The sequence below is a fragment of the Aquarana catesbeiana genome, linkage group LG02, assembly GCF_042186555.1.
Source record: "Aquarana catesbeiana isolate 2022-GZ linkage group LG02, ASM4218655v1, whole genome shotgun sequence".
In the NCBI taxonomy this organism is placed as follows: Eukaryota; Metazoa; Chordata; class Amphibia; order Anura; family Ranidae; genus Aquarana; species Aquarana catesbeiana.
This window is the reverse complement of record NC_133325.1, coordinates 811,769,307-811,788,869: the sequence shown is the minus strand read 5'-3', so window position 1 is coordinate 811,788,869 and position 19,563 is coordinate 811,769,307. Positions and strand designations below refer to the sequence as shown.

The window sequence follows — 19,563 nt, the reverse complement described above, 5'->3', positions numbered from 1 at the left end:
AAGTTCACCATCCATTTCCTGTGGTTTGGCAAAGGGACCCTTCCTTTTCCTGAGAGTACGATCTGTAAGGGAAGAGGCTGAGGAAGAAGCATTAGAGGTTGTGTCTGAACTATAATCATTTTTATCCTGGTTTCTGGAGGATTTCTTGGGTTTATTTTTGAAATTTTTATTTTGGTGCTGTAACGACACCCCGAGTATGAAAGGGGTTAAAGTCGTTTAGGACATTTCAAACCCAAACACAAAGGCAGCTACCGAACACTCCAATCAGCCAAACAAGGAACCCATACAAATAATCCACCCAAAAACGAGACACAGCTCTGTCTTCAGGTTCCAAGCAGGAATGAATCTTTATTCAAAAAAACACATGTTATACAGATCCCACTTCAAAACATTTCCCCCCCACCCTTGGAAAACAGGGCGGGTTAAACTGTCCAATAACAATGGACACACAGGTCAGGTGTGCTTAACTTCTCATCAGTAAACAGTCTTAACAGGGGGGCTGCTGGAGGAATCCCCCCTCCCTCTTTCCTCACAGAAATACACTTCCTGTGATCCAAGGCAGACAAACACAATGGAACATTGGAATACAGCCCCACCCCAAAGTAGCACAGCAAACAGTACACATTCTATATACACATATATACAGCATTGAGTCTCTGACTAGCACAGATCACAGCGGGGCTCTCACTCACCCTGTGCCCCACCAGCGACCCCCGTCACATGGCTCCCTCCTTGTGGAACACTCCGGCAAGGTCTGTCACAATTCTCCCCTTTCGGCAGGAGACTAACACAGGAGGAGACCCCAGACGGGTTGACTCCGAAGTTAGTCAGTAGTTCCAGTCCTCTAATGCTGGTATCCACACCGTACCCCAAACAAATTGTTCCAAACAGATCATTACTTACCCAGCCAACCTCTGCCTCTCTCGGAGAACACGCCCGCCGCTGGGGAGAGGCCTGGACTGGCCCTTCTCCCTGTAGTCTTTTCAGCTGCTGGAGAGAAGACAGGGTGACTGGGCTCACGCCATCATGCTGTTGGGGATCTAGGCACGGGTAGTCACTCGGTTGGCTTCAGCGGGGCCTATCGGGGCATAAGCAGAAATGAGGGGGGCCAAATCATTCCCCAGTAGTACATCAGCTGGCAAATCCTTCATCACCCCTACATTCACGTGTCCCGAACCAACCCCCCAATCCAGGTGAACACGGGCAACGGGTAGCCGGAAAATGGTGCCTCCTGCTACCCTTACGACTACAGTGTCCCCGGTGTGTTGGCTCTCTGGGATGAGGTTCTTCCGTAGTAGGGTCATGGTGGCACCAGTATCACGTAGGCCATTGGCTACCTTTCCATTAACCCGGACGGTCTGCCTGTGTTGCTGCCTGTTGTCCTGGCTAGCTGCTTGTACTAGATCAGCCTCGTGCAGGACGCCCCAACGTTCTTCCTCCTCAATGCAGTGAGCCGCAGGCATGGATGTGCGGGGATTCCCCCCTGCTGGCTTTCTCCATGAGTGGGACTGCCTGGCTGGATTCAACGGACAGTCTGGCTTTTTGTGCCCTAGCTGTTTACACCCGAAACACCTGAGGGGTTGTGAGTAGTCCTGGGAGTTGAACCTGGGCTGCCGAGAATAAGTGGCCACTGGAGGTGGTGCTGTAGGGCGGTATAACTGTGGTTTGTAGGCACCAGCTGGAGGGGGTACCGCTGATCGATAATCCACCCGAGCTGTTGTCTTGACCACATGGTTATCCAGTTTGCGGGCGTCTGTGTATTCATCCGCCAGGCGAGCTGCTTCAGACAAGGTGCAAGGTTTTCGATCCCGGACCCACTCTCTGACTTCTGGGAACAGCTTGTCAAAGAAGTGCTCCAGCAGGAACAGCTGCAGCACCTCTTCCCCGGATACTGCTCGGCATCCAGCGACCCAGTGGGATGCCGTGTGGTGTAGGCGGCATGCCCACTCGGTATATGAATCTCCAGTCTGCTTGCTCGTCTCTCTGAACCGCCTCCGGTATGCTTCTGGTGTGACGGCATACCTGGCCAAAAGTGCTTCTTTTACAAGCCCATAGTTCATAATATCCTTGTCTGGGATGGCCCTGAACGCTTCACTGGCCCGGCCGGACAATTTCCCAGACAAAATGGTAACCCATTCCTCTGTGGGCACCCGGTGTAGGGCACATTGCCGTTCAAAATCTGCAAGGTACCCATCAATCTCCCCTTCTGCTTCAATGAAATTTTTAAAAGCAGCAAAATGTACCTTTCTCCTTTCAGTTGGTGCTGCTGTGTCTCCCGCTGCTGCAGCACCTCTTTGCTGTAGCCAATTTGCATCCACAGCCGCTATAACTCGGTCTATGATCTCCGCTGTAGGGTTAGGGCCATAATGTGCCAGTCTTATGTTAACAGCCCGATCAAAACTTGCCTCTTCGGGGGTCCTGTCTGTTATGCTGGGCCTTTCGGCTATGTTGGGTCTTTCGGCTCTATCCATTTCGACTAGTTCTGCGATAATGTCCCTCTTCTTACGGTTGTTGGCCGGTCGGCCCCGGTTCTCCAGTAAGTCCTTGAGGGTAGAGCACTTTAGCCGTTCATACTGTGCTTCCATTGGCCTGTGTCCTCTTGTAGCTGTCCTTCTGGGCTGTGGGAATGATCCCACTGCTGCCACCAGTGTAACGACACCCCGAGTATGAAAGGGGTTAAAGTCGTTTAGGACATTTCAAACACAAAGGCAGCTACCGAACACTCCAATCAGCCAAACAAGGAACCCATACAAATAATCCACCCAAAAACGAGACACAGCTCTGTCTTCAGGTTCCAAGCAGGAATGAATCTTTATTCAAAAAAACACATGTTATACAGATCCCACTTCAAAACATTTCCCCCCCACCCTTGGAAAACAGGGCGGGTTAAACTGTCCAATAACAATGGACACACAGGTCAGGTGTGCTTAACTTCTCATCAGTAAACAGTCTTAACAGGGGGGCTGCTGGAGGAATCCCCCCTCCCTCTTTCCTCACAGAAATACACTTCCTGTGATCCAAGGCAGACAAACACAATGGAACATTGGAATACAGCCCCACCCCAAAGTAGCACAGCAAACAGTACACATTCTATATACACATATATACAGCATTGAGTCTCTGACTAGCACAGATCACAGCGGGGCTCTCACTCACCCTGTGCCCCACCAGCGACCCCCGTCACATGGCTCCCTCCTTGTGGAACACTCCGGCAAGGTCTGTCACAGGTGCCATCTATAAGCTCAATTTTCCCCAAAGGCATTTTTGTCCCTCCAAAATTTATTTTCTGTCTTCTGGAGGATGGCCTTACTAAAGGTCCTAAGATGTTCCCTCAATTTTTCTTCGAGGCCTATATAGTCTTCGTGTGTCTTTAGGGGAATCAAATGATTACAGAGAGCACTAATCTCTGAGTCTAAGGTATTCAATTGTAGTTTATATTCATCTTGTAAAAGTAACATCAAATTTTTAGAACAATCATTGAGTTTGGATTCCCAATGTTTCTTTAGGTCATTTGAAATATGATCCAAAATCAGAAAAAAATGAATCCTTAATCCTATTGGATTAATATTCTCTTGAATGTATCTTTCTAGAGATTGTATGTGCCAGTGTAGTGCACATTTCTTCTCAAGTACTTTGGTAAGACTGTAAAAAAGTGAAGTCAAATCAGTTTTAATTTGTTCTTTTGCTTGATAGTTGCTTTGGATAGTAGAGATAAGTTCCTCCCAGTTCTCACCTAAGAGGTCCCCCATCCTGGATAACTACAGAAGAGGCAAAGTTGATGAATAAAACTTCAATATGGCCCCTTATTAAAAAGGTCAAGTTTGGAAAAGCGAGAGGACGGAAGTATTTCCGTTAATTGAGGGCCATCCCTGAAATTTTCAAAACAACTTTTTATATATATATATCTAGATTTGGGGTTCACATCTAGAGCTGGGAGTCAAAAGTGAGGATATGGGTGTATTATCCACCCCTAGAATTTGAGAAAGGATAGACTCTCAGAAGTTGGTGTGAGAAATTGCCACCATCCCTAAATAGTACAAAAAAGACCTAATGCTAGTGGGATTTTAAGGGCAAAAGTCACTTTGAAAAAGTTAAATTAAAAACTATAAATTTTATTTTACAAAGAGAATTAAAAACAGTTTGTACAGAAATAATATAAAGACAACACAATTGTAGTGTATTACAGTAATTACAAAAAATCAAATCCAACGCGCTTCGAAATGGTTAATTATACAATCTTCCTCAGGGATAATTTTTACCATTTCTGAAAGGTACAAAATATCATGTAAGTATACATATGTATCATAAAACGCATATGGAGCCTGTACTGGACTACATAGAGAACTTACAAAAATAATGATTGACATGAAAGTTTCCAATGGTTCATCAGACATCCACCCAATCTGTATACACCTTTGATCATGCAAAAGAACCCCCGGATATTGAAATCCAAAAGAGGCGCCAAATTGAAGAGGCAAAACAACGCTTAATCAAGGATTGCAGACGGCAGTGATGTGGAAATCTATTAGGGGAACACACAGCAATTGGTAAAGCATGGAAAAAAAAAAAACGACAAAGCCTATCTTACATGGAAATTTGCAATCTGCGACGTCCCGACCGTGAAGTATGTGGTATAAATTACTTCAAAGAGGGGGCAGAATTCAAACCACTTGGGGTAAAGTAGGAAATCCCAAACTTGAAGGATGATGGAAAAAATGAGTATAGGGATTGTCTGAAAAATATAAAATATAAATAAAAAAAAAAAGAAAAATGAATGAAAAATAGAAAATAAAAATATTTAAGAAAATCAAGGGGAGGATTCCCCAAGATGTAAAAACCATATTTGCCAATTAACAAAAAAAGGAGGAATCAAGCTTCATAAGGTTCAATAAAAGATAAATGATAATGACTGAAATCTCAATCAAGGTGGGGAGATCGTCCAAAGAAACAGAGAGAGGCACCTCTCAACAAGAGGAGGCCAGAATTTCAACTACTCAAAAGAAACATAATGTTTAACCACTTAAGGACCGCCTCACGCCGATGTACATCGCCAGAATGGCACGGGCAGGCAGAATCACGTACATATACGTGATCTGCCTCCCGTGGGGGGGGGTCCCCCCCGGTGCCCGAGGCAGTCCGCTTCTGACCAGCGGCGATCAGAGATGAGGGGGAGACCATCCATTCGTGGCCCCCCCTCGCGATCGCCACTGGCCAATCAAATCATTCCTTTGCTGCTGTATGCTAAACAGCAGCAAAGGAAATGATGTCATCTCTCCTCGGCTCGGTATTTTCCATTCCGGCGCCGAGGAGAGAAGACTTCAATGTGAGTGCACAACACACACATACAGTAGAACATGCCAGGCACAAAAAACACCCCCCTTTACCCCCAGATCCCCACCGATCACCCCCTAACCCCCCCCCTGTCACACCGACACCAAGCAGTTTTTTTATTTATTTAATTTTTTTCTGATTACTGTATTGGTGTCAGTTTGTGACAGTTACTGTGTTAGGGCAGTTAGTGTTAGCCCCCTTTAGGTCTAGGATACCCCCCTAACCCCCCCAATAAAGTTTTAACCCCTTGATCACCCCAGTGATCGCCAGTGTCACTAAGCGATCATTTTTCTGATCGCTGTATTAGTGTCACTGGTGACGCTAGTTAGGGACCTAAATATTTAGGTTCGCCGTCAGCGTTTTATAGCGACAGGGACCCCCATATACTACCTAATAAATGTTTTAACCCCTTGATTGCCCCCTAGTTAACCCTTTCACCACTGATCACTGTATAACCGTTACGGGTGACGCTGGTTAGTTCGTTTATTATTTATAGTGTCAGGGCACCCGCCGTTTATTACCTAATAAAGATTTAGCCCCCTGATCACCCAGCGATGATATGCGTCGCCCCAGGCAGCGTCAGATTAGCGCCAGTACCGCTAACACCCACGCACGCAGCATACGCCTCCCTTAGTGGTATAGTATCTGAACGGATCAATATCTGATCTGATCAGATCTATACTAGCGTCCCCAGCAGTTTAGGGTTCTCAAAAATGCAGTGTTAGCGGGATCAGCCCAGATACCTGCTAGCACCTGCGTTTTGCCCCTCCGCCCGGCCCACCCAAGTGTAGTATCGATCGATCACTGTCACTTACAAAACACTAAACGCATAACTGCAGTGTTTGCAGAGTCAGGCCTGATCCCTGCGATCGCTAACAGTTCTTTTGGTAGCATTTTGGTGAACTGGCAAGCACCAGCCCCAGGCAGCGTCAGGTTAGCGCCAGTACCGCTAACACCCACGCACGCACCGTACACCTCCCTTAGTGGTATAGTATCTGATCGGATCAATATCTGATCCGATCAGATCTATACTAGCGTCCCCAGCAGTTTAGGGTTCCCAAAAATGCAGTGTTAGTGGGATCAGCCCAGATACCTGCTAGCACCTGCGTTTTGCCCCTCCACCCAGCCCACCCAAGTGCAGTATCGATCGATCACTGTCACTTACAAAACACTAAACACATAACTGCAGCGTTCGCAGAGTCAGGCCTGATCCCTGCGATCGCTAACAGTTTTTTTGGTAGCGTTTTGGTGAACTGGCAAGCACCAGCGGCCTAGTACACCCCGGTCATAGTCAAACCAGCACTGCAGTAACACTTGGTGACGTGGCGAGTCCCATAAGTGCAGTTCAAGCTGGTGAGGTGGCAAGCACAAGTAGTGTCCCGCTGCCACCAAAAAGAAGACAAACACAGACCCGTCGTGCCCATAGTGCCCTTCTTGCTGCATTTGCCAATCCTAATTGGGAACCCACCGCTTCTGCAGCGCCCGTACTTCCCCCATTCACATCCCCAACCAAATGCAGTCGGATGCATGAGAGGCATTTTCTTTATGTCCTCCCGAGTACCCCTACCCAACGAACCCCCCCCAAAAAAGATGTTGTGTCTGCAGCAAGCGCGGATATAGACGTGACACCCGCTATTATTGTCCCTCCTGTCCTGACAATCCTGGTCTTTGCATTGGTGAATGTTTTGAACGCTACCATTCACTAGTTGAGTATTAGTGTAGGGTACAGCATTGCACAGACTAGGCACACTTTCACAGGGTCTCCCAAGATGCCATCGCATTTTGAGAGACCCGAACCTGGAACCGGTTACAGTCATAAGAGTTACAGTTACAAAAAAAAGTGTAAAAAATAAAATATATAAAATAAAAAAAAAATAGTTGTCGTTTTATTGTTCTCTCTCTCTATTCTCTCTCTCTTGTTCTGCTCTTTTTTACTGTATTCTATTCTGCAATGTTTTATTGTTATTATGTTTTATCATATTTGCTTTTCAGGTATGCAATTTTTTATACTTTACCGTTTACTGTGTTTTATTGTTAACCATTTTTTTTTCTTCAGGTACGCCATTCACGACTTTGAGTGGTTATACCAGAATGATGCCTGCAGGTTTAGGTATCATCTTGGTATCATTCTTTTCAGCCAGTAGTCGGCTTTCGTGTAAAAGCAATCCTAGCGGCTAATTAGCCTCTAGACTGCTTTTACAAGCAGTGGGATGGAATGACCCCCCCCCACCGTCTTCCGTGTTTTTCTCTGGCTCTCCTGTCTCAACAGGAAACCTGAGAATGCAGCCGGTGATTCAGCCAGCTGACCATAGAGCTGATCAGAGACCAGAGTGGCTCCAAACATCTCTATGGCCTAAAAAACCGGAAGCTACGAGCATTTCATGACTTAGATTTCGCTGGATGTAAACAGCGCCATTGGGAAATTGGGAAAGCATTTTATCACACCGATCTTGGTGTGGTCAGATGCTTTGAGGGCAGAGGAGAGATCTAGGGTCTAATAGACCCCAATTTTTTCAAAAAAAGAGTACCTGTCACTACCTATTGCTATCATAGGGGATATTTACATTCCCCGAGATAACAATAAAAATGATTAAAAAAAAAAATGAAAGGAACAGTTTAAAAATAAGATAAAAAAAAAGCACCCCTGCCCCCCTGCTCTCGCGCAAAGGCGAACGCAAGCGTCGGTCTGGCGTCAAATGTAAACAGCAATTGCACCATGCATGTGAGGTGTCACCGCGAACGTCAGATTGAGGGCAGTAATTTTAGCAGTAGTACACTGGGATAGCCTAACAGTATATCCCCCCTTACTTATAGTGATGAATCTATAAGGTGTGTAGATTATCTAAATTCCCCTTATGGTATAAATAATACCCCAGCAACCAATTATATACCTCCTAATCAAAAAATTATGGTAGATATGTAACACACGTCAAGTGTCGCACACCATAAAGGGTCCTACAGCGTCTAGAAAAAAGACCAGAGGCTATATTCCATTGTGTGCATTTACTAAAAACCATATATCAATGCGGTGATGTGCATATAGGTTGCATATACATCACCGCATTGATATATGGTTTTTAGTAAATGCACACAATGGAATATAGCCTCTGGTCTTTTTTCTAGACGCTGTAGGACCCTTTATGGTGTGCGACACTTGACGTGTGTTACATATCTACCATAATTTTTTGATTAGGAGGCATATAATTGGTTGCTGGGGTATTATTTATACCATAAGGGGAATTTAGATAATCTACACACCTTATAGATTCATCACTATAAGTAAGGGGGGATATACTGTTAGGCTATCCCAGTGTATTATGCTTATAGGTAGCGCCAATATACCCTAACTTTTCACCAGTATAGATTGTGCAAAGAACCTTATAGGGACTTTGTGGAAAGGGAGGCAGCAACCTGTGTTTTCTGACCTTATAGCCAAGCCCTAAAGCGCAGTTCTGTCACTATTTAATTTTAGCAGTAGACCTCCTCTGTAAATCTAAAGTGGTAACCTGTAAAGGCTTTTAAAGGCTTTTAAAAATGTATTTAGTTTGTCGCCACTGCACATTTTAAAGCATGTCATGTTTGGTATCCATGTACTCGGCCTAAGATCATCTTTTTTATTCCATCAAACATTTGGGCAATATAGTGTGTTTTAGTGCATTAAAATTAAAAAAAGTGTGTTTTTTCCACAAAAAATGCCTTTGAAAAATCGCTGCGCAAATACTGTGTGAAAAAAAAAATGAAACACCCACCATTTTAATCTGTAGGGCATTTGCTTTAAAAATATATATAATGTTTGGGGGTTCAAAGTAATTTTCTTGCAAAAAAAAAAAATTTTTTCATGTAAACAAAAAGTGTCAGAAAGGGCTTTGTCTTCAAGTGGTTAGAAGAGTGGGTGATGTGTGACATAAGCTTCTAAATGTTGTGCATAAAATGCCAGGACAGTTCAAAACCCCCCCAAATGACCCCATTATGGAAAGTAGACACCCCAAGCTATTTGCTGAGAGGCATGTCGAGTCCATGGAATATTTTATATTGTGACACAAGTTGCGGGAAAGAGACAATTTTTTTTTTTTTGCACAAAGTTGTCACTAAATGATATTCTGCTCAAACATGCCATGAGAATATGTGAAATTACACCCCAAAATACATTCTGCTGCTTCTCCTGAGTACGGGGATACCACATGTGTGAGACTTTTTGGGAGCCTAGCCGCGTACGGGACCCCGAAAACCAAGCACCGCATTCAGGCTTTCTAAGGGCGTAAATTTTTGATTTCACTCTTCACTGCCTATCACAGTTTCGGAGGCCATGGAATGCCCAGGTGGCACAACCCCCCCCCCCCCAAATGACCTCATTTTGGAAAGTAGACACCCCAAGCTATTTGCTGAGAGGTATAGTGAGTATTTTGCAGACCTCATTTTTTGTCACAAAGTTTTGGAAATTGAAAAAAGAAAAAAAATGTTTTTTCTTGTCTTTCTTCATTTTCAAAAACAAATGAGAGCTGCAAAATACTTACCATGCCTCTCAGCAAATAGCTTGGGGTGTCTACTTTCCAAAATGGGGTCATTTGGGGGGGGGGGTTTGTGCCACCTGGGCATTCCATGGCCTTCGAAACTGTGATAGGCAGTGAAGAGTGAAATCAAAAATTTACACCCTTAGAAATCCTGAAGGCAGTGATTGGTTTTCGGGGCCCCGTACGCGGCTAGGCTCCCAAAAAGTCCCACACATGTGGTATCCCCGTACTCAGGAGAAGCAGCTGAATGTATTTTGGGGTGCAATTCCACATACGCCCATGGCCTATGTGAGCAATATATCATTTAGTGACAACTTTTTGTAAATTTTTTGTTTTGTCATTATTCAATCACTTGGGACAAAAAAATAAATATTCAACGGGCTCAACATGCCTCTCAGCAATTTCCTTGGTGTGTCTACTTTCCAAAATGGGGTCATTTGTGGGGGTTTTGTACTGCCCTGCCATTTTAGCACCTCAAGAAATGACATAGGCAGTCATAAACTAAAAGCTGTGTAAATTCCAGAAAATGTACCCTAGTTTGTAGACGCTATAACTTTTGCGCAAACCAATAAATATACGCTTATTGACATTTTTTTTACCAAAGACATGTGGCCAAATACATTTTGGCCTAAATGTATGACTAAAATTGAGTTTATTGGATTTTTTTTATAACAAAAAGTAGAAAATATCATTTTTTTCAACATTTTCGGTCTTTTTCTGTTTATAGCGCAAAAAATAAAAACGGCAGAGGTGATCAAATACCATCAAAAGAAAGCTCTATTTGTGGGAAGAAAAGGACGCAAATTTTGTTTGGGTACAGCATTGCATGACCGCACAATTAGCAGTTAAAGCGACGCAGTGCCAAATTGGAAAAAGTCCTCTGGTCCTTATGCAGCATAATGGTCCGGGGCTAAAGTGGTTAAATATCCTCAAATAAAAAATTATGATCCAGCTTACCAAGATGTGCTGTGTGTCTCCCCCACTGTTGAACCTAAAGCAGTCCAAGATCCACAAAAACAGCCAAAGAGAGAGAGGATTACCCCTCTATTGTTAAGGATGAGAGCAGGATGGTGTGTTGCTCCTCAGACGACGTGTCATCAGATAGGACTGATGGCTCTGGGGTTCCCGGCATTCTCCTTATAAGGCTGGTGCTTGTTCGCCGCCAGAGCCCCGCAGAGCATCAAAAGAAGACGCCGCATCACGTGACCGCGGTGATGTCATTCTCTGAGCGCCGCTCATATGGAGACGGCGTGTGTCAGACAGAATGTGGGGGGAGCGCGGTCGGTAAACGTTAAGCCACGCCTACCCCCTTGCAATCCAAAGCCAGAAAGAAAACATCTTTGCTGACAGTGTCAACAAAAGTCGTCCCATACTGAGTTGGGAGGGAGCAATCAACAAAGGCCCCATCTCCCCACAGCACGGGACACACACAAAGCAACAACGACCGCTGACAGTGTAAAAAGATATACACAGCAGGAATCGAAGGGTTGTCTGTAAAAAAAAAAATTATACAAAAATAAATAGATAGATTTTGGAAAAATGGTGTTCTATAAAATGATGATGTTTAAAGGGCTGGGTGGATAAGATGGAGAAAACCTACTCACCAGTCCAAAGCAGGGGCAAAGGAAGAAAAACCCCCACAGGGGAGTAGTCTTCCATAAGGAGAAACTAAAACCCCCGACACATGGAATGTCCTCACATGGCTGTTGCGTGGTGCCCCAGGCAATCAAAGTTGCAGCATGGGAGGAAAAAGGCCCCCAACAAAATGTGGGGGCCCCCCTGTGCCGGATGCATGATGATGGCTGCAGAAAAGGGTGGATGAAACCAGAAGACACAAAGGAAATTAAATTCATTCTCATTCAAAATAAAAAATAATAAATTGAACAAAATAATCAGATATTGATAACAGTTAAATAATCAAATGAATACCACCAAGTTAGAATAAAGGGGTATTGTATCGTTAGTAGGTACCATCATCCTTAGAATGTATTAGGGATGAGCCGAACACCCCCCGGTTCGGTTCGCACCAGAACCTGCGAACGGACCGAAAGTTTGCACGAACGTTAGAACCCCATTGACGTCTATGGGACTCGAACGTTCGAAATCAAACTTAATTTGCATGGTATTGTCCTAAAAAGGGTTTGGGGACCCGGGTCCTACCCCAGGGGACATGTATCAATGCAAAAAAAAACTTTTAAAAACGGCTGTTTTTTCGGGAGCAGTGATTTTAATGATGCTTAAAGTTAAAAAAAAAAAAAAAAAGTGAAATATTCCTTTAAATATCGTACCTGGGGGGGTGTCTATAGTATGCCTGTAAAGTGGCGCGTGTTTCCCGTGTTTAGAACAGTCCCTGCACCAAATGTCATTTTTAAAGGATAAAATCTCATTTAAAACGGCTTGCGGGTTTAATGTAATGTCCGGTCCTGGCAATATGGATGAAAATCAGTGAGACAAACACCATGGGTACCCCCCAGTCAATTACCAGGCCTTTCGGGTCTTGTATGGATATTAAGGGGAACCCCGCACCCAAATTAAAATAAGGAAAGGTGTGGGGCCACCAGGCCCTATATACTCTGAACAGCAGTATACAGGCGTTGCAAACAAGACAGGGACTGTAGGTTTGTTGTTAAGTAGAATCTGTTTGTCATTTTGAACGGGTACATTTTTAACGTGTTTAGCTCCAGCCAAAAAATCTTTTTTAAGCTTTTTGGAAAACATAGGGAAGGGTTATCACCCCTGTGACATTTGTTTTGCTGTCTTTCCTCCTCTTTAGAAGATTTCACCTCACTTTTGTCCCAATGACAAATGTTTTTTGAAAATTTGGGGTTTTTTTTGTGGAACAAGGATTGGAAAGCATCAGTGGAAAGGAGAAATGTTTTTCCCATATTAACTCTTACAGGAGAGAATTTCCCATCCTAGGGGTAGATTTCATCTCACTTCCTGTTGTCTCCTTCCGTTTGCAAGTAGGAGTCGTTTGTAAGTTAGATGTTTGAAAGTAGGGGCCTGCCCTATATACTCAGCAGAAATTTGGGCCTTAGGTGTTGTTGTGGCCACAACACTGTAAGCCCTCACAGGGCCCTGCTGTGAAATATTAGATCAAGAATTGTAATTACATGCCCCTGTTGAACAGGGGCAGAAAAACTGGGCCTTTGGTGGTGGTGGTGCTGGTGCCACAACACTGCAACCCCTCACAGACACTCTAGTTGGAACGCAGGAACGAGCCCTGCTGCAAAGTATTGCATCAAAAATTGTAATTACATGCCCCTGTTAAACAGGGGCTGAAAAATTGTGCCTTAGGCACTGGTGATGGCGCCCAGAACCAAAAATGTTCTTACAAGCTATCAGCGTGATGATTGAGGAGGAAGAGGATAATTACTCAGGGATAGTCACTCAGCATCAGCATAGGCAGTCTTTGAAGGGATCTGAGATTTCAAAAAAAATTATTCGGTTACATCAGCATCAGGTGCTTGGTAGCTGGTGGTGATCCAAGACTGATTCATTTTTATGAAGGTCAGTCGATCGACTGAGTCGGTGGACAGACGCACCCTGTGATTGGTTACCACGCCTCCAGCAGCACTGAATGTGCGTTCCGAAAGAACGCTGGATGCAGGACAGGCCAGTAGCTCAATTGCATACTGTGCAAGCTCTGGCCAGTGATCCATCCTCAACACCCAGTAACCCAGAGGATTTTCGGTGGGAAAGGTGTCCAAGTCTGATCTTGCCCCTAGGTATTCCTGCACCATGTAAAACAGACGCTGGCGATGGTTGCTGGAACCGATCATACCTTGGGGCTGCGGATCAAAAAATTGTCTGAACGCATCGGTCAGACGGCCACCTTCTCCACCGCTCCTTCTTTGACTGACCGAAGCCTCAGCAACACGTTGTCCAGAAACAGGAGTTTGTAACCTCCCAGTCTCTGGGAACGCGTTGCACAGACCTTTCTGCAAGGCCTCCCGAAGATGTTTCATCCTCTGCTCCCTCTGCGATGGCAAGATAAGGTCCGCAACCTTACCCTTGTAACGTGGATCAAGGAGGGTTGCCAGCCAGTATTGGTCCTTCTCCTTGATACCACGAATACGAGGATCCTTACGCAGGCTTTGCAGGATCAGGGAGGCCATGCAGCGTAGGTTTGCTGAGGCATTCGGTCCGGAGTCCTCTGGGTCACTAAGGACGACATGGTCCACAGCCACCTCCTCCCAGCCACGTACAAGTCCATGTGTTTCTTGGGACTGATCCCTTAAAGACTGCTGCTGATGCTGAGTGCCAGGCTCCACCTCCATACTGACACAATCTTCTCCTCCTCCTCTTCCTCCTCGTCCTCTTCCTGTGTGATCGGCGGGCACGCAGGAACACTGTCTGGATAAAGGGGGCCTTGAGAGCTAAGGAAGTCCTCCTCTTCCTGCCTCTGTTCTGCCTCAAGTGCCCTGTCCATTATTCCATGCAGCGTGTGCTCCAACAGGTGGACAAGGGGGACAGTGTCACTGATGCATGCACTGTCACTGCTCACCATCCTCGTGGCCTCCTCAAATGGTGACAGGACAGTGCATGCATCCCTGATCATGGCCCACTGGCGTGGGGAAAAAAAACCAAGCTCCCCTGACCCTGTCCTAGTGCCATAGTCACACAGGTACTCATTGATGGCCCTCTGCTGCGTGTGCAGCCGCTGCAGCATGGCCAACGTTGAGTTCCACCTGGTGGGCATGTCACAGATTAGGCGGTTCTTGGGCAGGTTAAACTCCTTTTTGGAGGTCCGTCAGCCGAGCACTGGCATTATATGACCGGCGGAAATGCACACAGACTTTCCTGGCCTGCCTCAGGGACATCCTGTAAGCCCGGGTACCTGCCCAAGAACCGCTGCACCACCAAGTTAAGGACGTGAGCCAAACAGGGCACATGGGTCATTTGTCCCTGTCGGAGGGCAGAGAGGAGGTTGGTGCCATTGTCGCAAACCACCATTCCTGCCTTAAGTTGGCGTGGCGTCAACCACCTCTGAACCTGCCCCTGCAGAGCTGACAGAACCTCTGCCCCAGTGTGGCTCCTGTCCCCCAAGCACACCAGCTCAAGCACCGCATGGCATCTTTTGGCCTGCGTACTTGCGTAGCCCCTTGAACGGCTACAGAGAACCGCTGGTTCCGAGGACAAAGCACAGGAAGAGGCCATGGAGGAAGAAGAAGAGGAGGGGGTGGAGGAGAGAGGTGTGTCACAATCATTAGCATTTTGGAGGCGTGGTGGTGGAACAACCTCCAACACTACTGCACCTTGTCCTGCATCCTTCCCAGCTGCCAGCAGAGTCACCCAATGCACCATGAAACTTAGGTAACGTCCCTGTCCATGCCTGCTGGACCATGAGTCAGTGGTAATATGCACCTTACCGCTGACCACCCTGTCCAGCGAGGCATGGAAATTGCCTTCCACATGCCGGTAGAGAGCCGGAATCGCCTTCCGTGAGAAAAAGTGGTGTTTGGGTACCTGCCACTGAGGAACCGCACATTCCACAAACTCACGGAAGGGGGCAGAGTCTACCAACTGAAAAGGCAGCAGTTGAAGTGCTAGCAATTTTGCCAAGCTAGCATTCAACCGCTGGGCATGTGGATGGCTGGGAGCAAACTTCTTTCGGCGGTGCAGCAGCTGGGGCAGGGAAATTTCCCTGGTACAATCTGACGTCGGTGTACCAAAAGCAGATTGTCCACAAGTACTTGGCTGTGACACACCTAATTCTACACCTTCATTCCTCTCAGTGCAGGTCTCAGAGAGGACTGAAGGTCTAGTGGGGTTGGAAATCTCAGCTGATGAGGAGCAAGGAGAGGTCCTCTTTGTTCTTTGGTGTGGGTCTTTTAGATACGCTTGCCAACGAACTGCATGGCAGGTCAACATATGTCTGGTCAAGCATGTGGTACCCAAGCGGGAGATGTTTTGGCCACGCGAGATACGCTTGAGACATATGTTGCAAATAGCAGCGGTGCGATCTGATGCACTCATCTCAAAAAAGGCCCACACCAAAGAACTTTTTGAATAACGCGCAGAGACTGCAGCGCCCTGCACATGTGGAGCTTTGGGGTGTGATGCAGTCAATGTGCTGCCCTTAGGCTGGCCCCTGGAGGGCATCCTGCCTCGTTGGTGATGTGCCGCCTCCTCCTCCTCCTCCTCTCTCCTATCAGGCACCCACGTTGAGTCAGTGACCTCATCATCCCCTCCCTCCTCATCACTGGAGCAAACCTGGCAGTATGCTGCAGCAGGGGGAGCATGACTGCCAGATTGCTGTCCTTCTTGGGCACCCCCTCTGTCCGTGCTCATGTTACTGCCTTCATCGAGCTCAGTATCATCATCAGAGCCTTCCAAACGCTGGGCATCCTCCTGGAGCATGTACCCAACACTGTGGTCAAACAGTTCGAGGGACTCCTCAGGAGGACATGGTGGGGCTAGGGAAGGAGTCACTGATGACATTGAGCCGAGGGAAGAGGCCACTGCTTTGCCAGACAAAGTAGCCTGGGCATGGGTGAGAGAGGATGAGGAGGATGAGGATGGCTTGGTCATCCACTCGACCAAGTCTTCCGCATGTTGCGGCTCAACACGGCCAGCTGCCGAAAAAAAAGCCAAGCGTGTCCCACGGCCACGTGCTGATGAGGATGCACCATCTCCACGACCAGCACTAGACACAGAGCCTGCTTGCCCTCTCTTATTGGCTTGTGACTGTCTGCCTCTCCTTCTTGGCCTTCCAGACATACTAATGGCCTGTAGCTGCACTAAGCTGGGATATATATATATATATATATATATATATATATATATATATATATATATATGTACTGATACTGCAGCTAGCAAAATCAACTGACTGCCTGTAGTATGAGAACACCACCAACCTTCTACAGGTAGCTTTAGCTGAACACTGTGAGGTGGACGCACCCCACTAACTTGTAGGTTTAGCTGAACACTGTGAGGAGGACGCACTGCACTAAATGTAAATAGTCTAGCTGCCTGACTGTGGTACTAATAGGATCAAAAGAACACCAGTAATTTTCTTCAGGTAGCTGTAAATACTGTAACAAGACAAGCCTGCCTGTCAGTAGGAAGATAACAGGAATGGATCTAGCTAAACTGAATACAGTGTATATATATATATATATATATGCAACACCTGGGATGCATATATATACACAATACACTGTAAGTGCAGCTAACTGACTGACTGTTCTGCCTAATCTATCTAACTCAAATCAAATGTCACTGTCTCTCTCTCTGTCTCTCTGTCTATCTCTTTCAACGCCGGAACACACACTACACAGGGCCGCCGTGCAATTATCAGCCAGCAATGCACTGCAATGCCGCAGTGAATTATGGGCCGTGACGCGCCACACGAATTTGGCACGAACGGCCCATATCATTTGCAATTCGGCGAACGGGCGAACAGACGATGTTCAAGTCAAACATGGGTTCGACTCGAACACGAAGCTCATCCCTAGTGGGGATGTATATATGACACCGACATGTCCCCCGGGTAGACGGGTGCCGTTTGTTTCATTCCGGATTGAAATTCGGATGAATTTTCATTTTTCGGAAATTCAGATGTATCCGAATTACAATAGTCCTGAATTTAACAACTTACGGACCAGAAGGATTTACCCCCCTTCATGACCAGGCCATTTTTTGTGATTCGGCACGGTGTCGCTTTAACTGACAATTGCGCGGTCGTGTGACGTTGTACCCAAACAGAATTGACGTAATTTTTTCCCCAGAACTTTGCTCTATTAAATATCCCTCAAAAATATATAAAAAATACAAATTTCGTCCTCAGTTTAGGCCGATACGTATTCTTCTACATATTTTTGGTAAAAATTGCAATAAGTGTTTATTGATTGGTTTGCACAGAAATGATAGCGTCTACAACATAGGGGATAGATTTATGCCATTTTTTATTATAATTTTTTTTATTAGTAATGGCAGTGATCTGCAATTTTTATTGGGACTGCGACATTACGGCAGACAGATCGGACACTTTTGACACTTTTTAGAAAAGAAAAGAATAAAATAAACTATAGAAAATAATAGAAAGAATATAACTATTTCCCAAAATTCAAATAGAATCAGTTTTGAATTTGAATAGAAAAGAATAGATTAGAATAGAATAGAAAATAACAGAATAGTATAGAAAACAAACAACAGAATAGAGTAGAATGAATATAACCATCTGGCAAAATTTGAATTTCAAATAGAATAGAATAGAAAATAATAGAATAGAAAAAAATAGAATATTCTATTCTACTCTATTCTTTTCTATTTTATTCAAATTGATTCTATTTGAAAATGGTTATATTATTTGTATTCTATTTTTTTTTAATTATGTTCTTTTGTATTCTATTTGAATTTCAGAAGATGGTTATAATTATTCAATTTAATACTATTATTTATTTATTTATTCTATTTCATTCTATTATATTCTATTGTTTTATTTTCTATTCTATTTTTTTTTTTGGAAATTGGAAAACAATTTGAATACTTTTCAAATTTGAATACTATTTGAAATTGATTTGAAAAACTTTTTGAATTGATCCGAATTTGAATTAGAAAGTTTGAATTGATTTGAATATGAACAAAGCGAATTCTGAAAACGAATGAAACGGATTAAACTAATTTATGTAAATAACGAATGGAAACAAAACAAATGTTTTCGCTCTTCACATGTCTCCCCCCCGGGCCTCTCCCAGCATCACGCTGGCATGATAAATAGTGGGAGGAGTCCGCCGCCAAGAAATTGGAGCCAAGAACCGCCCCCCACACATGAATCAGTCAAGATGGCGGAAAGCACGCCAACACAGTGACGCAGAAGAATGACGTCACACGTGTGGCCCTCATGTGCGGCACCAATGTGCATGAGGAAACCAGCCTGCCCCACCCCCCACACCCAAAGGGCGGACAAGGAGGGATAGGGGGTGGGGCTTAGTGCCCATCACAGCTCCCGGGTACTAGACAACAAGCCCCTCCCACTGATCCAGATGTTGGATTTTTTTATTCATTAGTCTCATGAGATTCCAGATGGTTCTACATCAATGTGTGTTATATGAGGGGGGAGGGGAGCGTACACTGTGACCTGACTGGGATCTGTATTCTGTCTGTACAGGAAATGTTCGGGAGGAAATATTCACCCGGCCGGGATCTGACCTTCTCCTCCCCATCAGACGTCATCTCACCCTCAACAATACAGATACAAGGAGATGTGACCGGATTGAATGGAATTATATAGGCCCAACCAGATACATTGTCCCCATAATATTTCTACACTGGCAATGTAGACTGAAGAAATATGAGAACAAACTCTTCTCCAATATAAGATTATCAGAGAATGGAAGTCTGATCATATCCAATGTGACTCTGGAGAATGACGGGATATACATTGTGTATTTATACAACTCTACAGGAGGCCTTATACAGACAGATTATTACACCGTCCATGTAGAAGGTAAGTTCATCCAACCCCCACCCCCAGTCCTAGCAGTGTCCTCCCCGCTCCATGTCTTTATATACATCGTCCATGTAGAAGGTAAGTCCATCCAACCCCCACCCCCAGTCCTAGCAGTGTCCTCCCTGCTCCGTGTCTTTATATACATCGTCCATGTAGAAGGTAAGTCCATCCAACCCCCACCCCCAGTCCTAGCAGTGTCCTCCCCGCTCCGTGTCTTTATATACATCGTCCATGTAGAAGGTAAGTCCACCCAACCCCCAC

General features: G+C 45.2%; 1 protein-coding gene across 2 annotated transcripts in view; it reads left to right on the top strand.

The window, feature by feature from the left end:
• LOC141129516 (uncharacterized) overlaps window positions 1–19,563 on the top strand; it is a 125,541-nt gene that overhangs the window by 79,848 nt on the left and 26,130 nt on the right. For both annotated transcript variants that reach the window (XM_073617597.1, XM_073617598.1), the window contains exon 3: window positions 18,961–19,299. In XM_073617597.1, coding sequence (XP_073473698.1) covers window positions 18,961–19,299 — 339 coding nt within the window. The remainder of the gene's footprint in view (window positions 1–18,960; window positions 19,300–19,563) is intronic.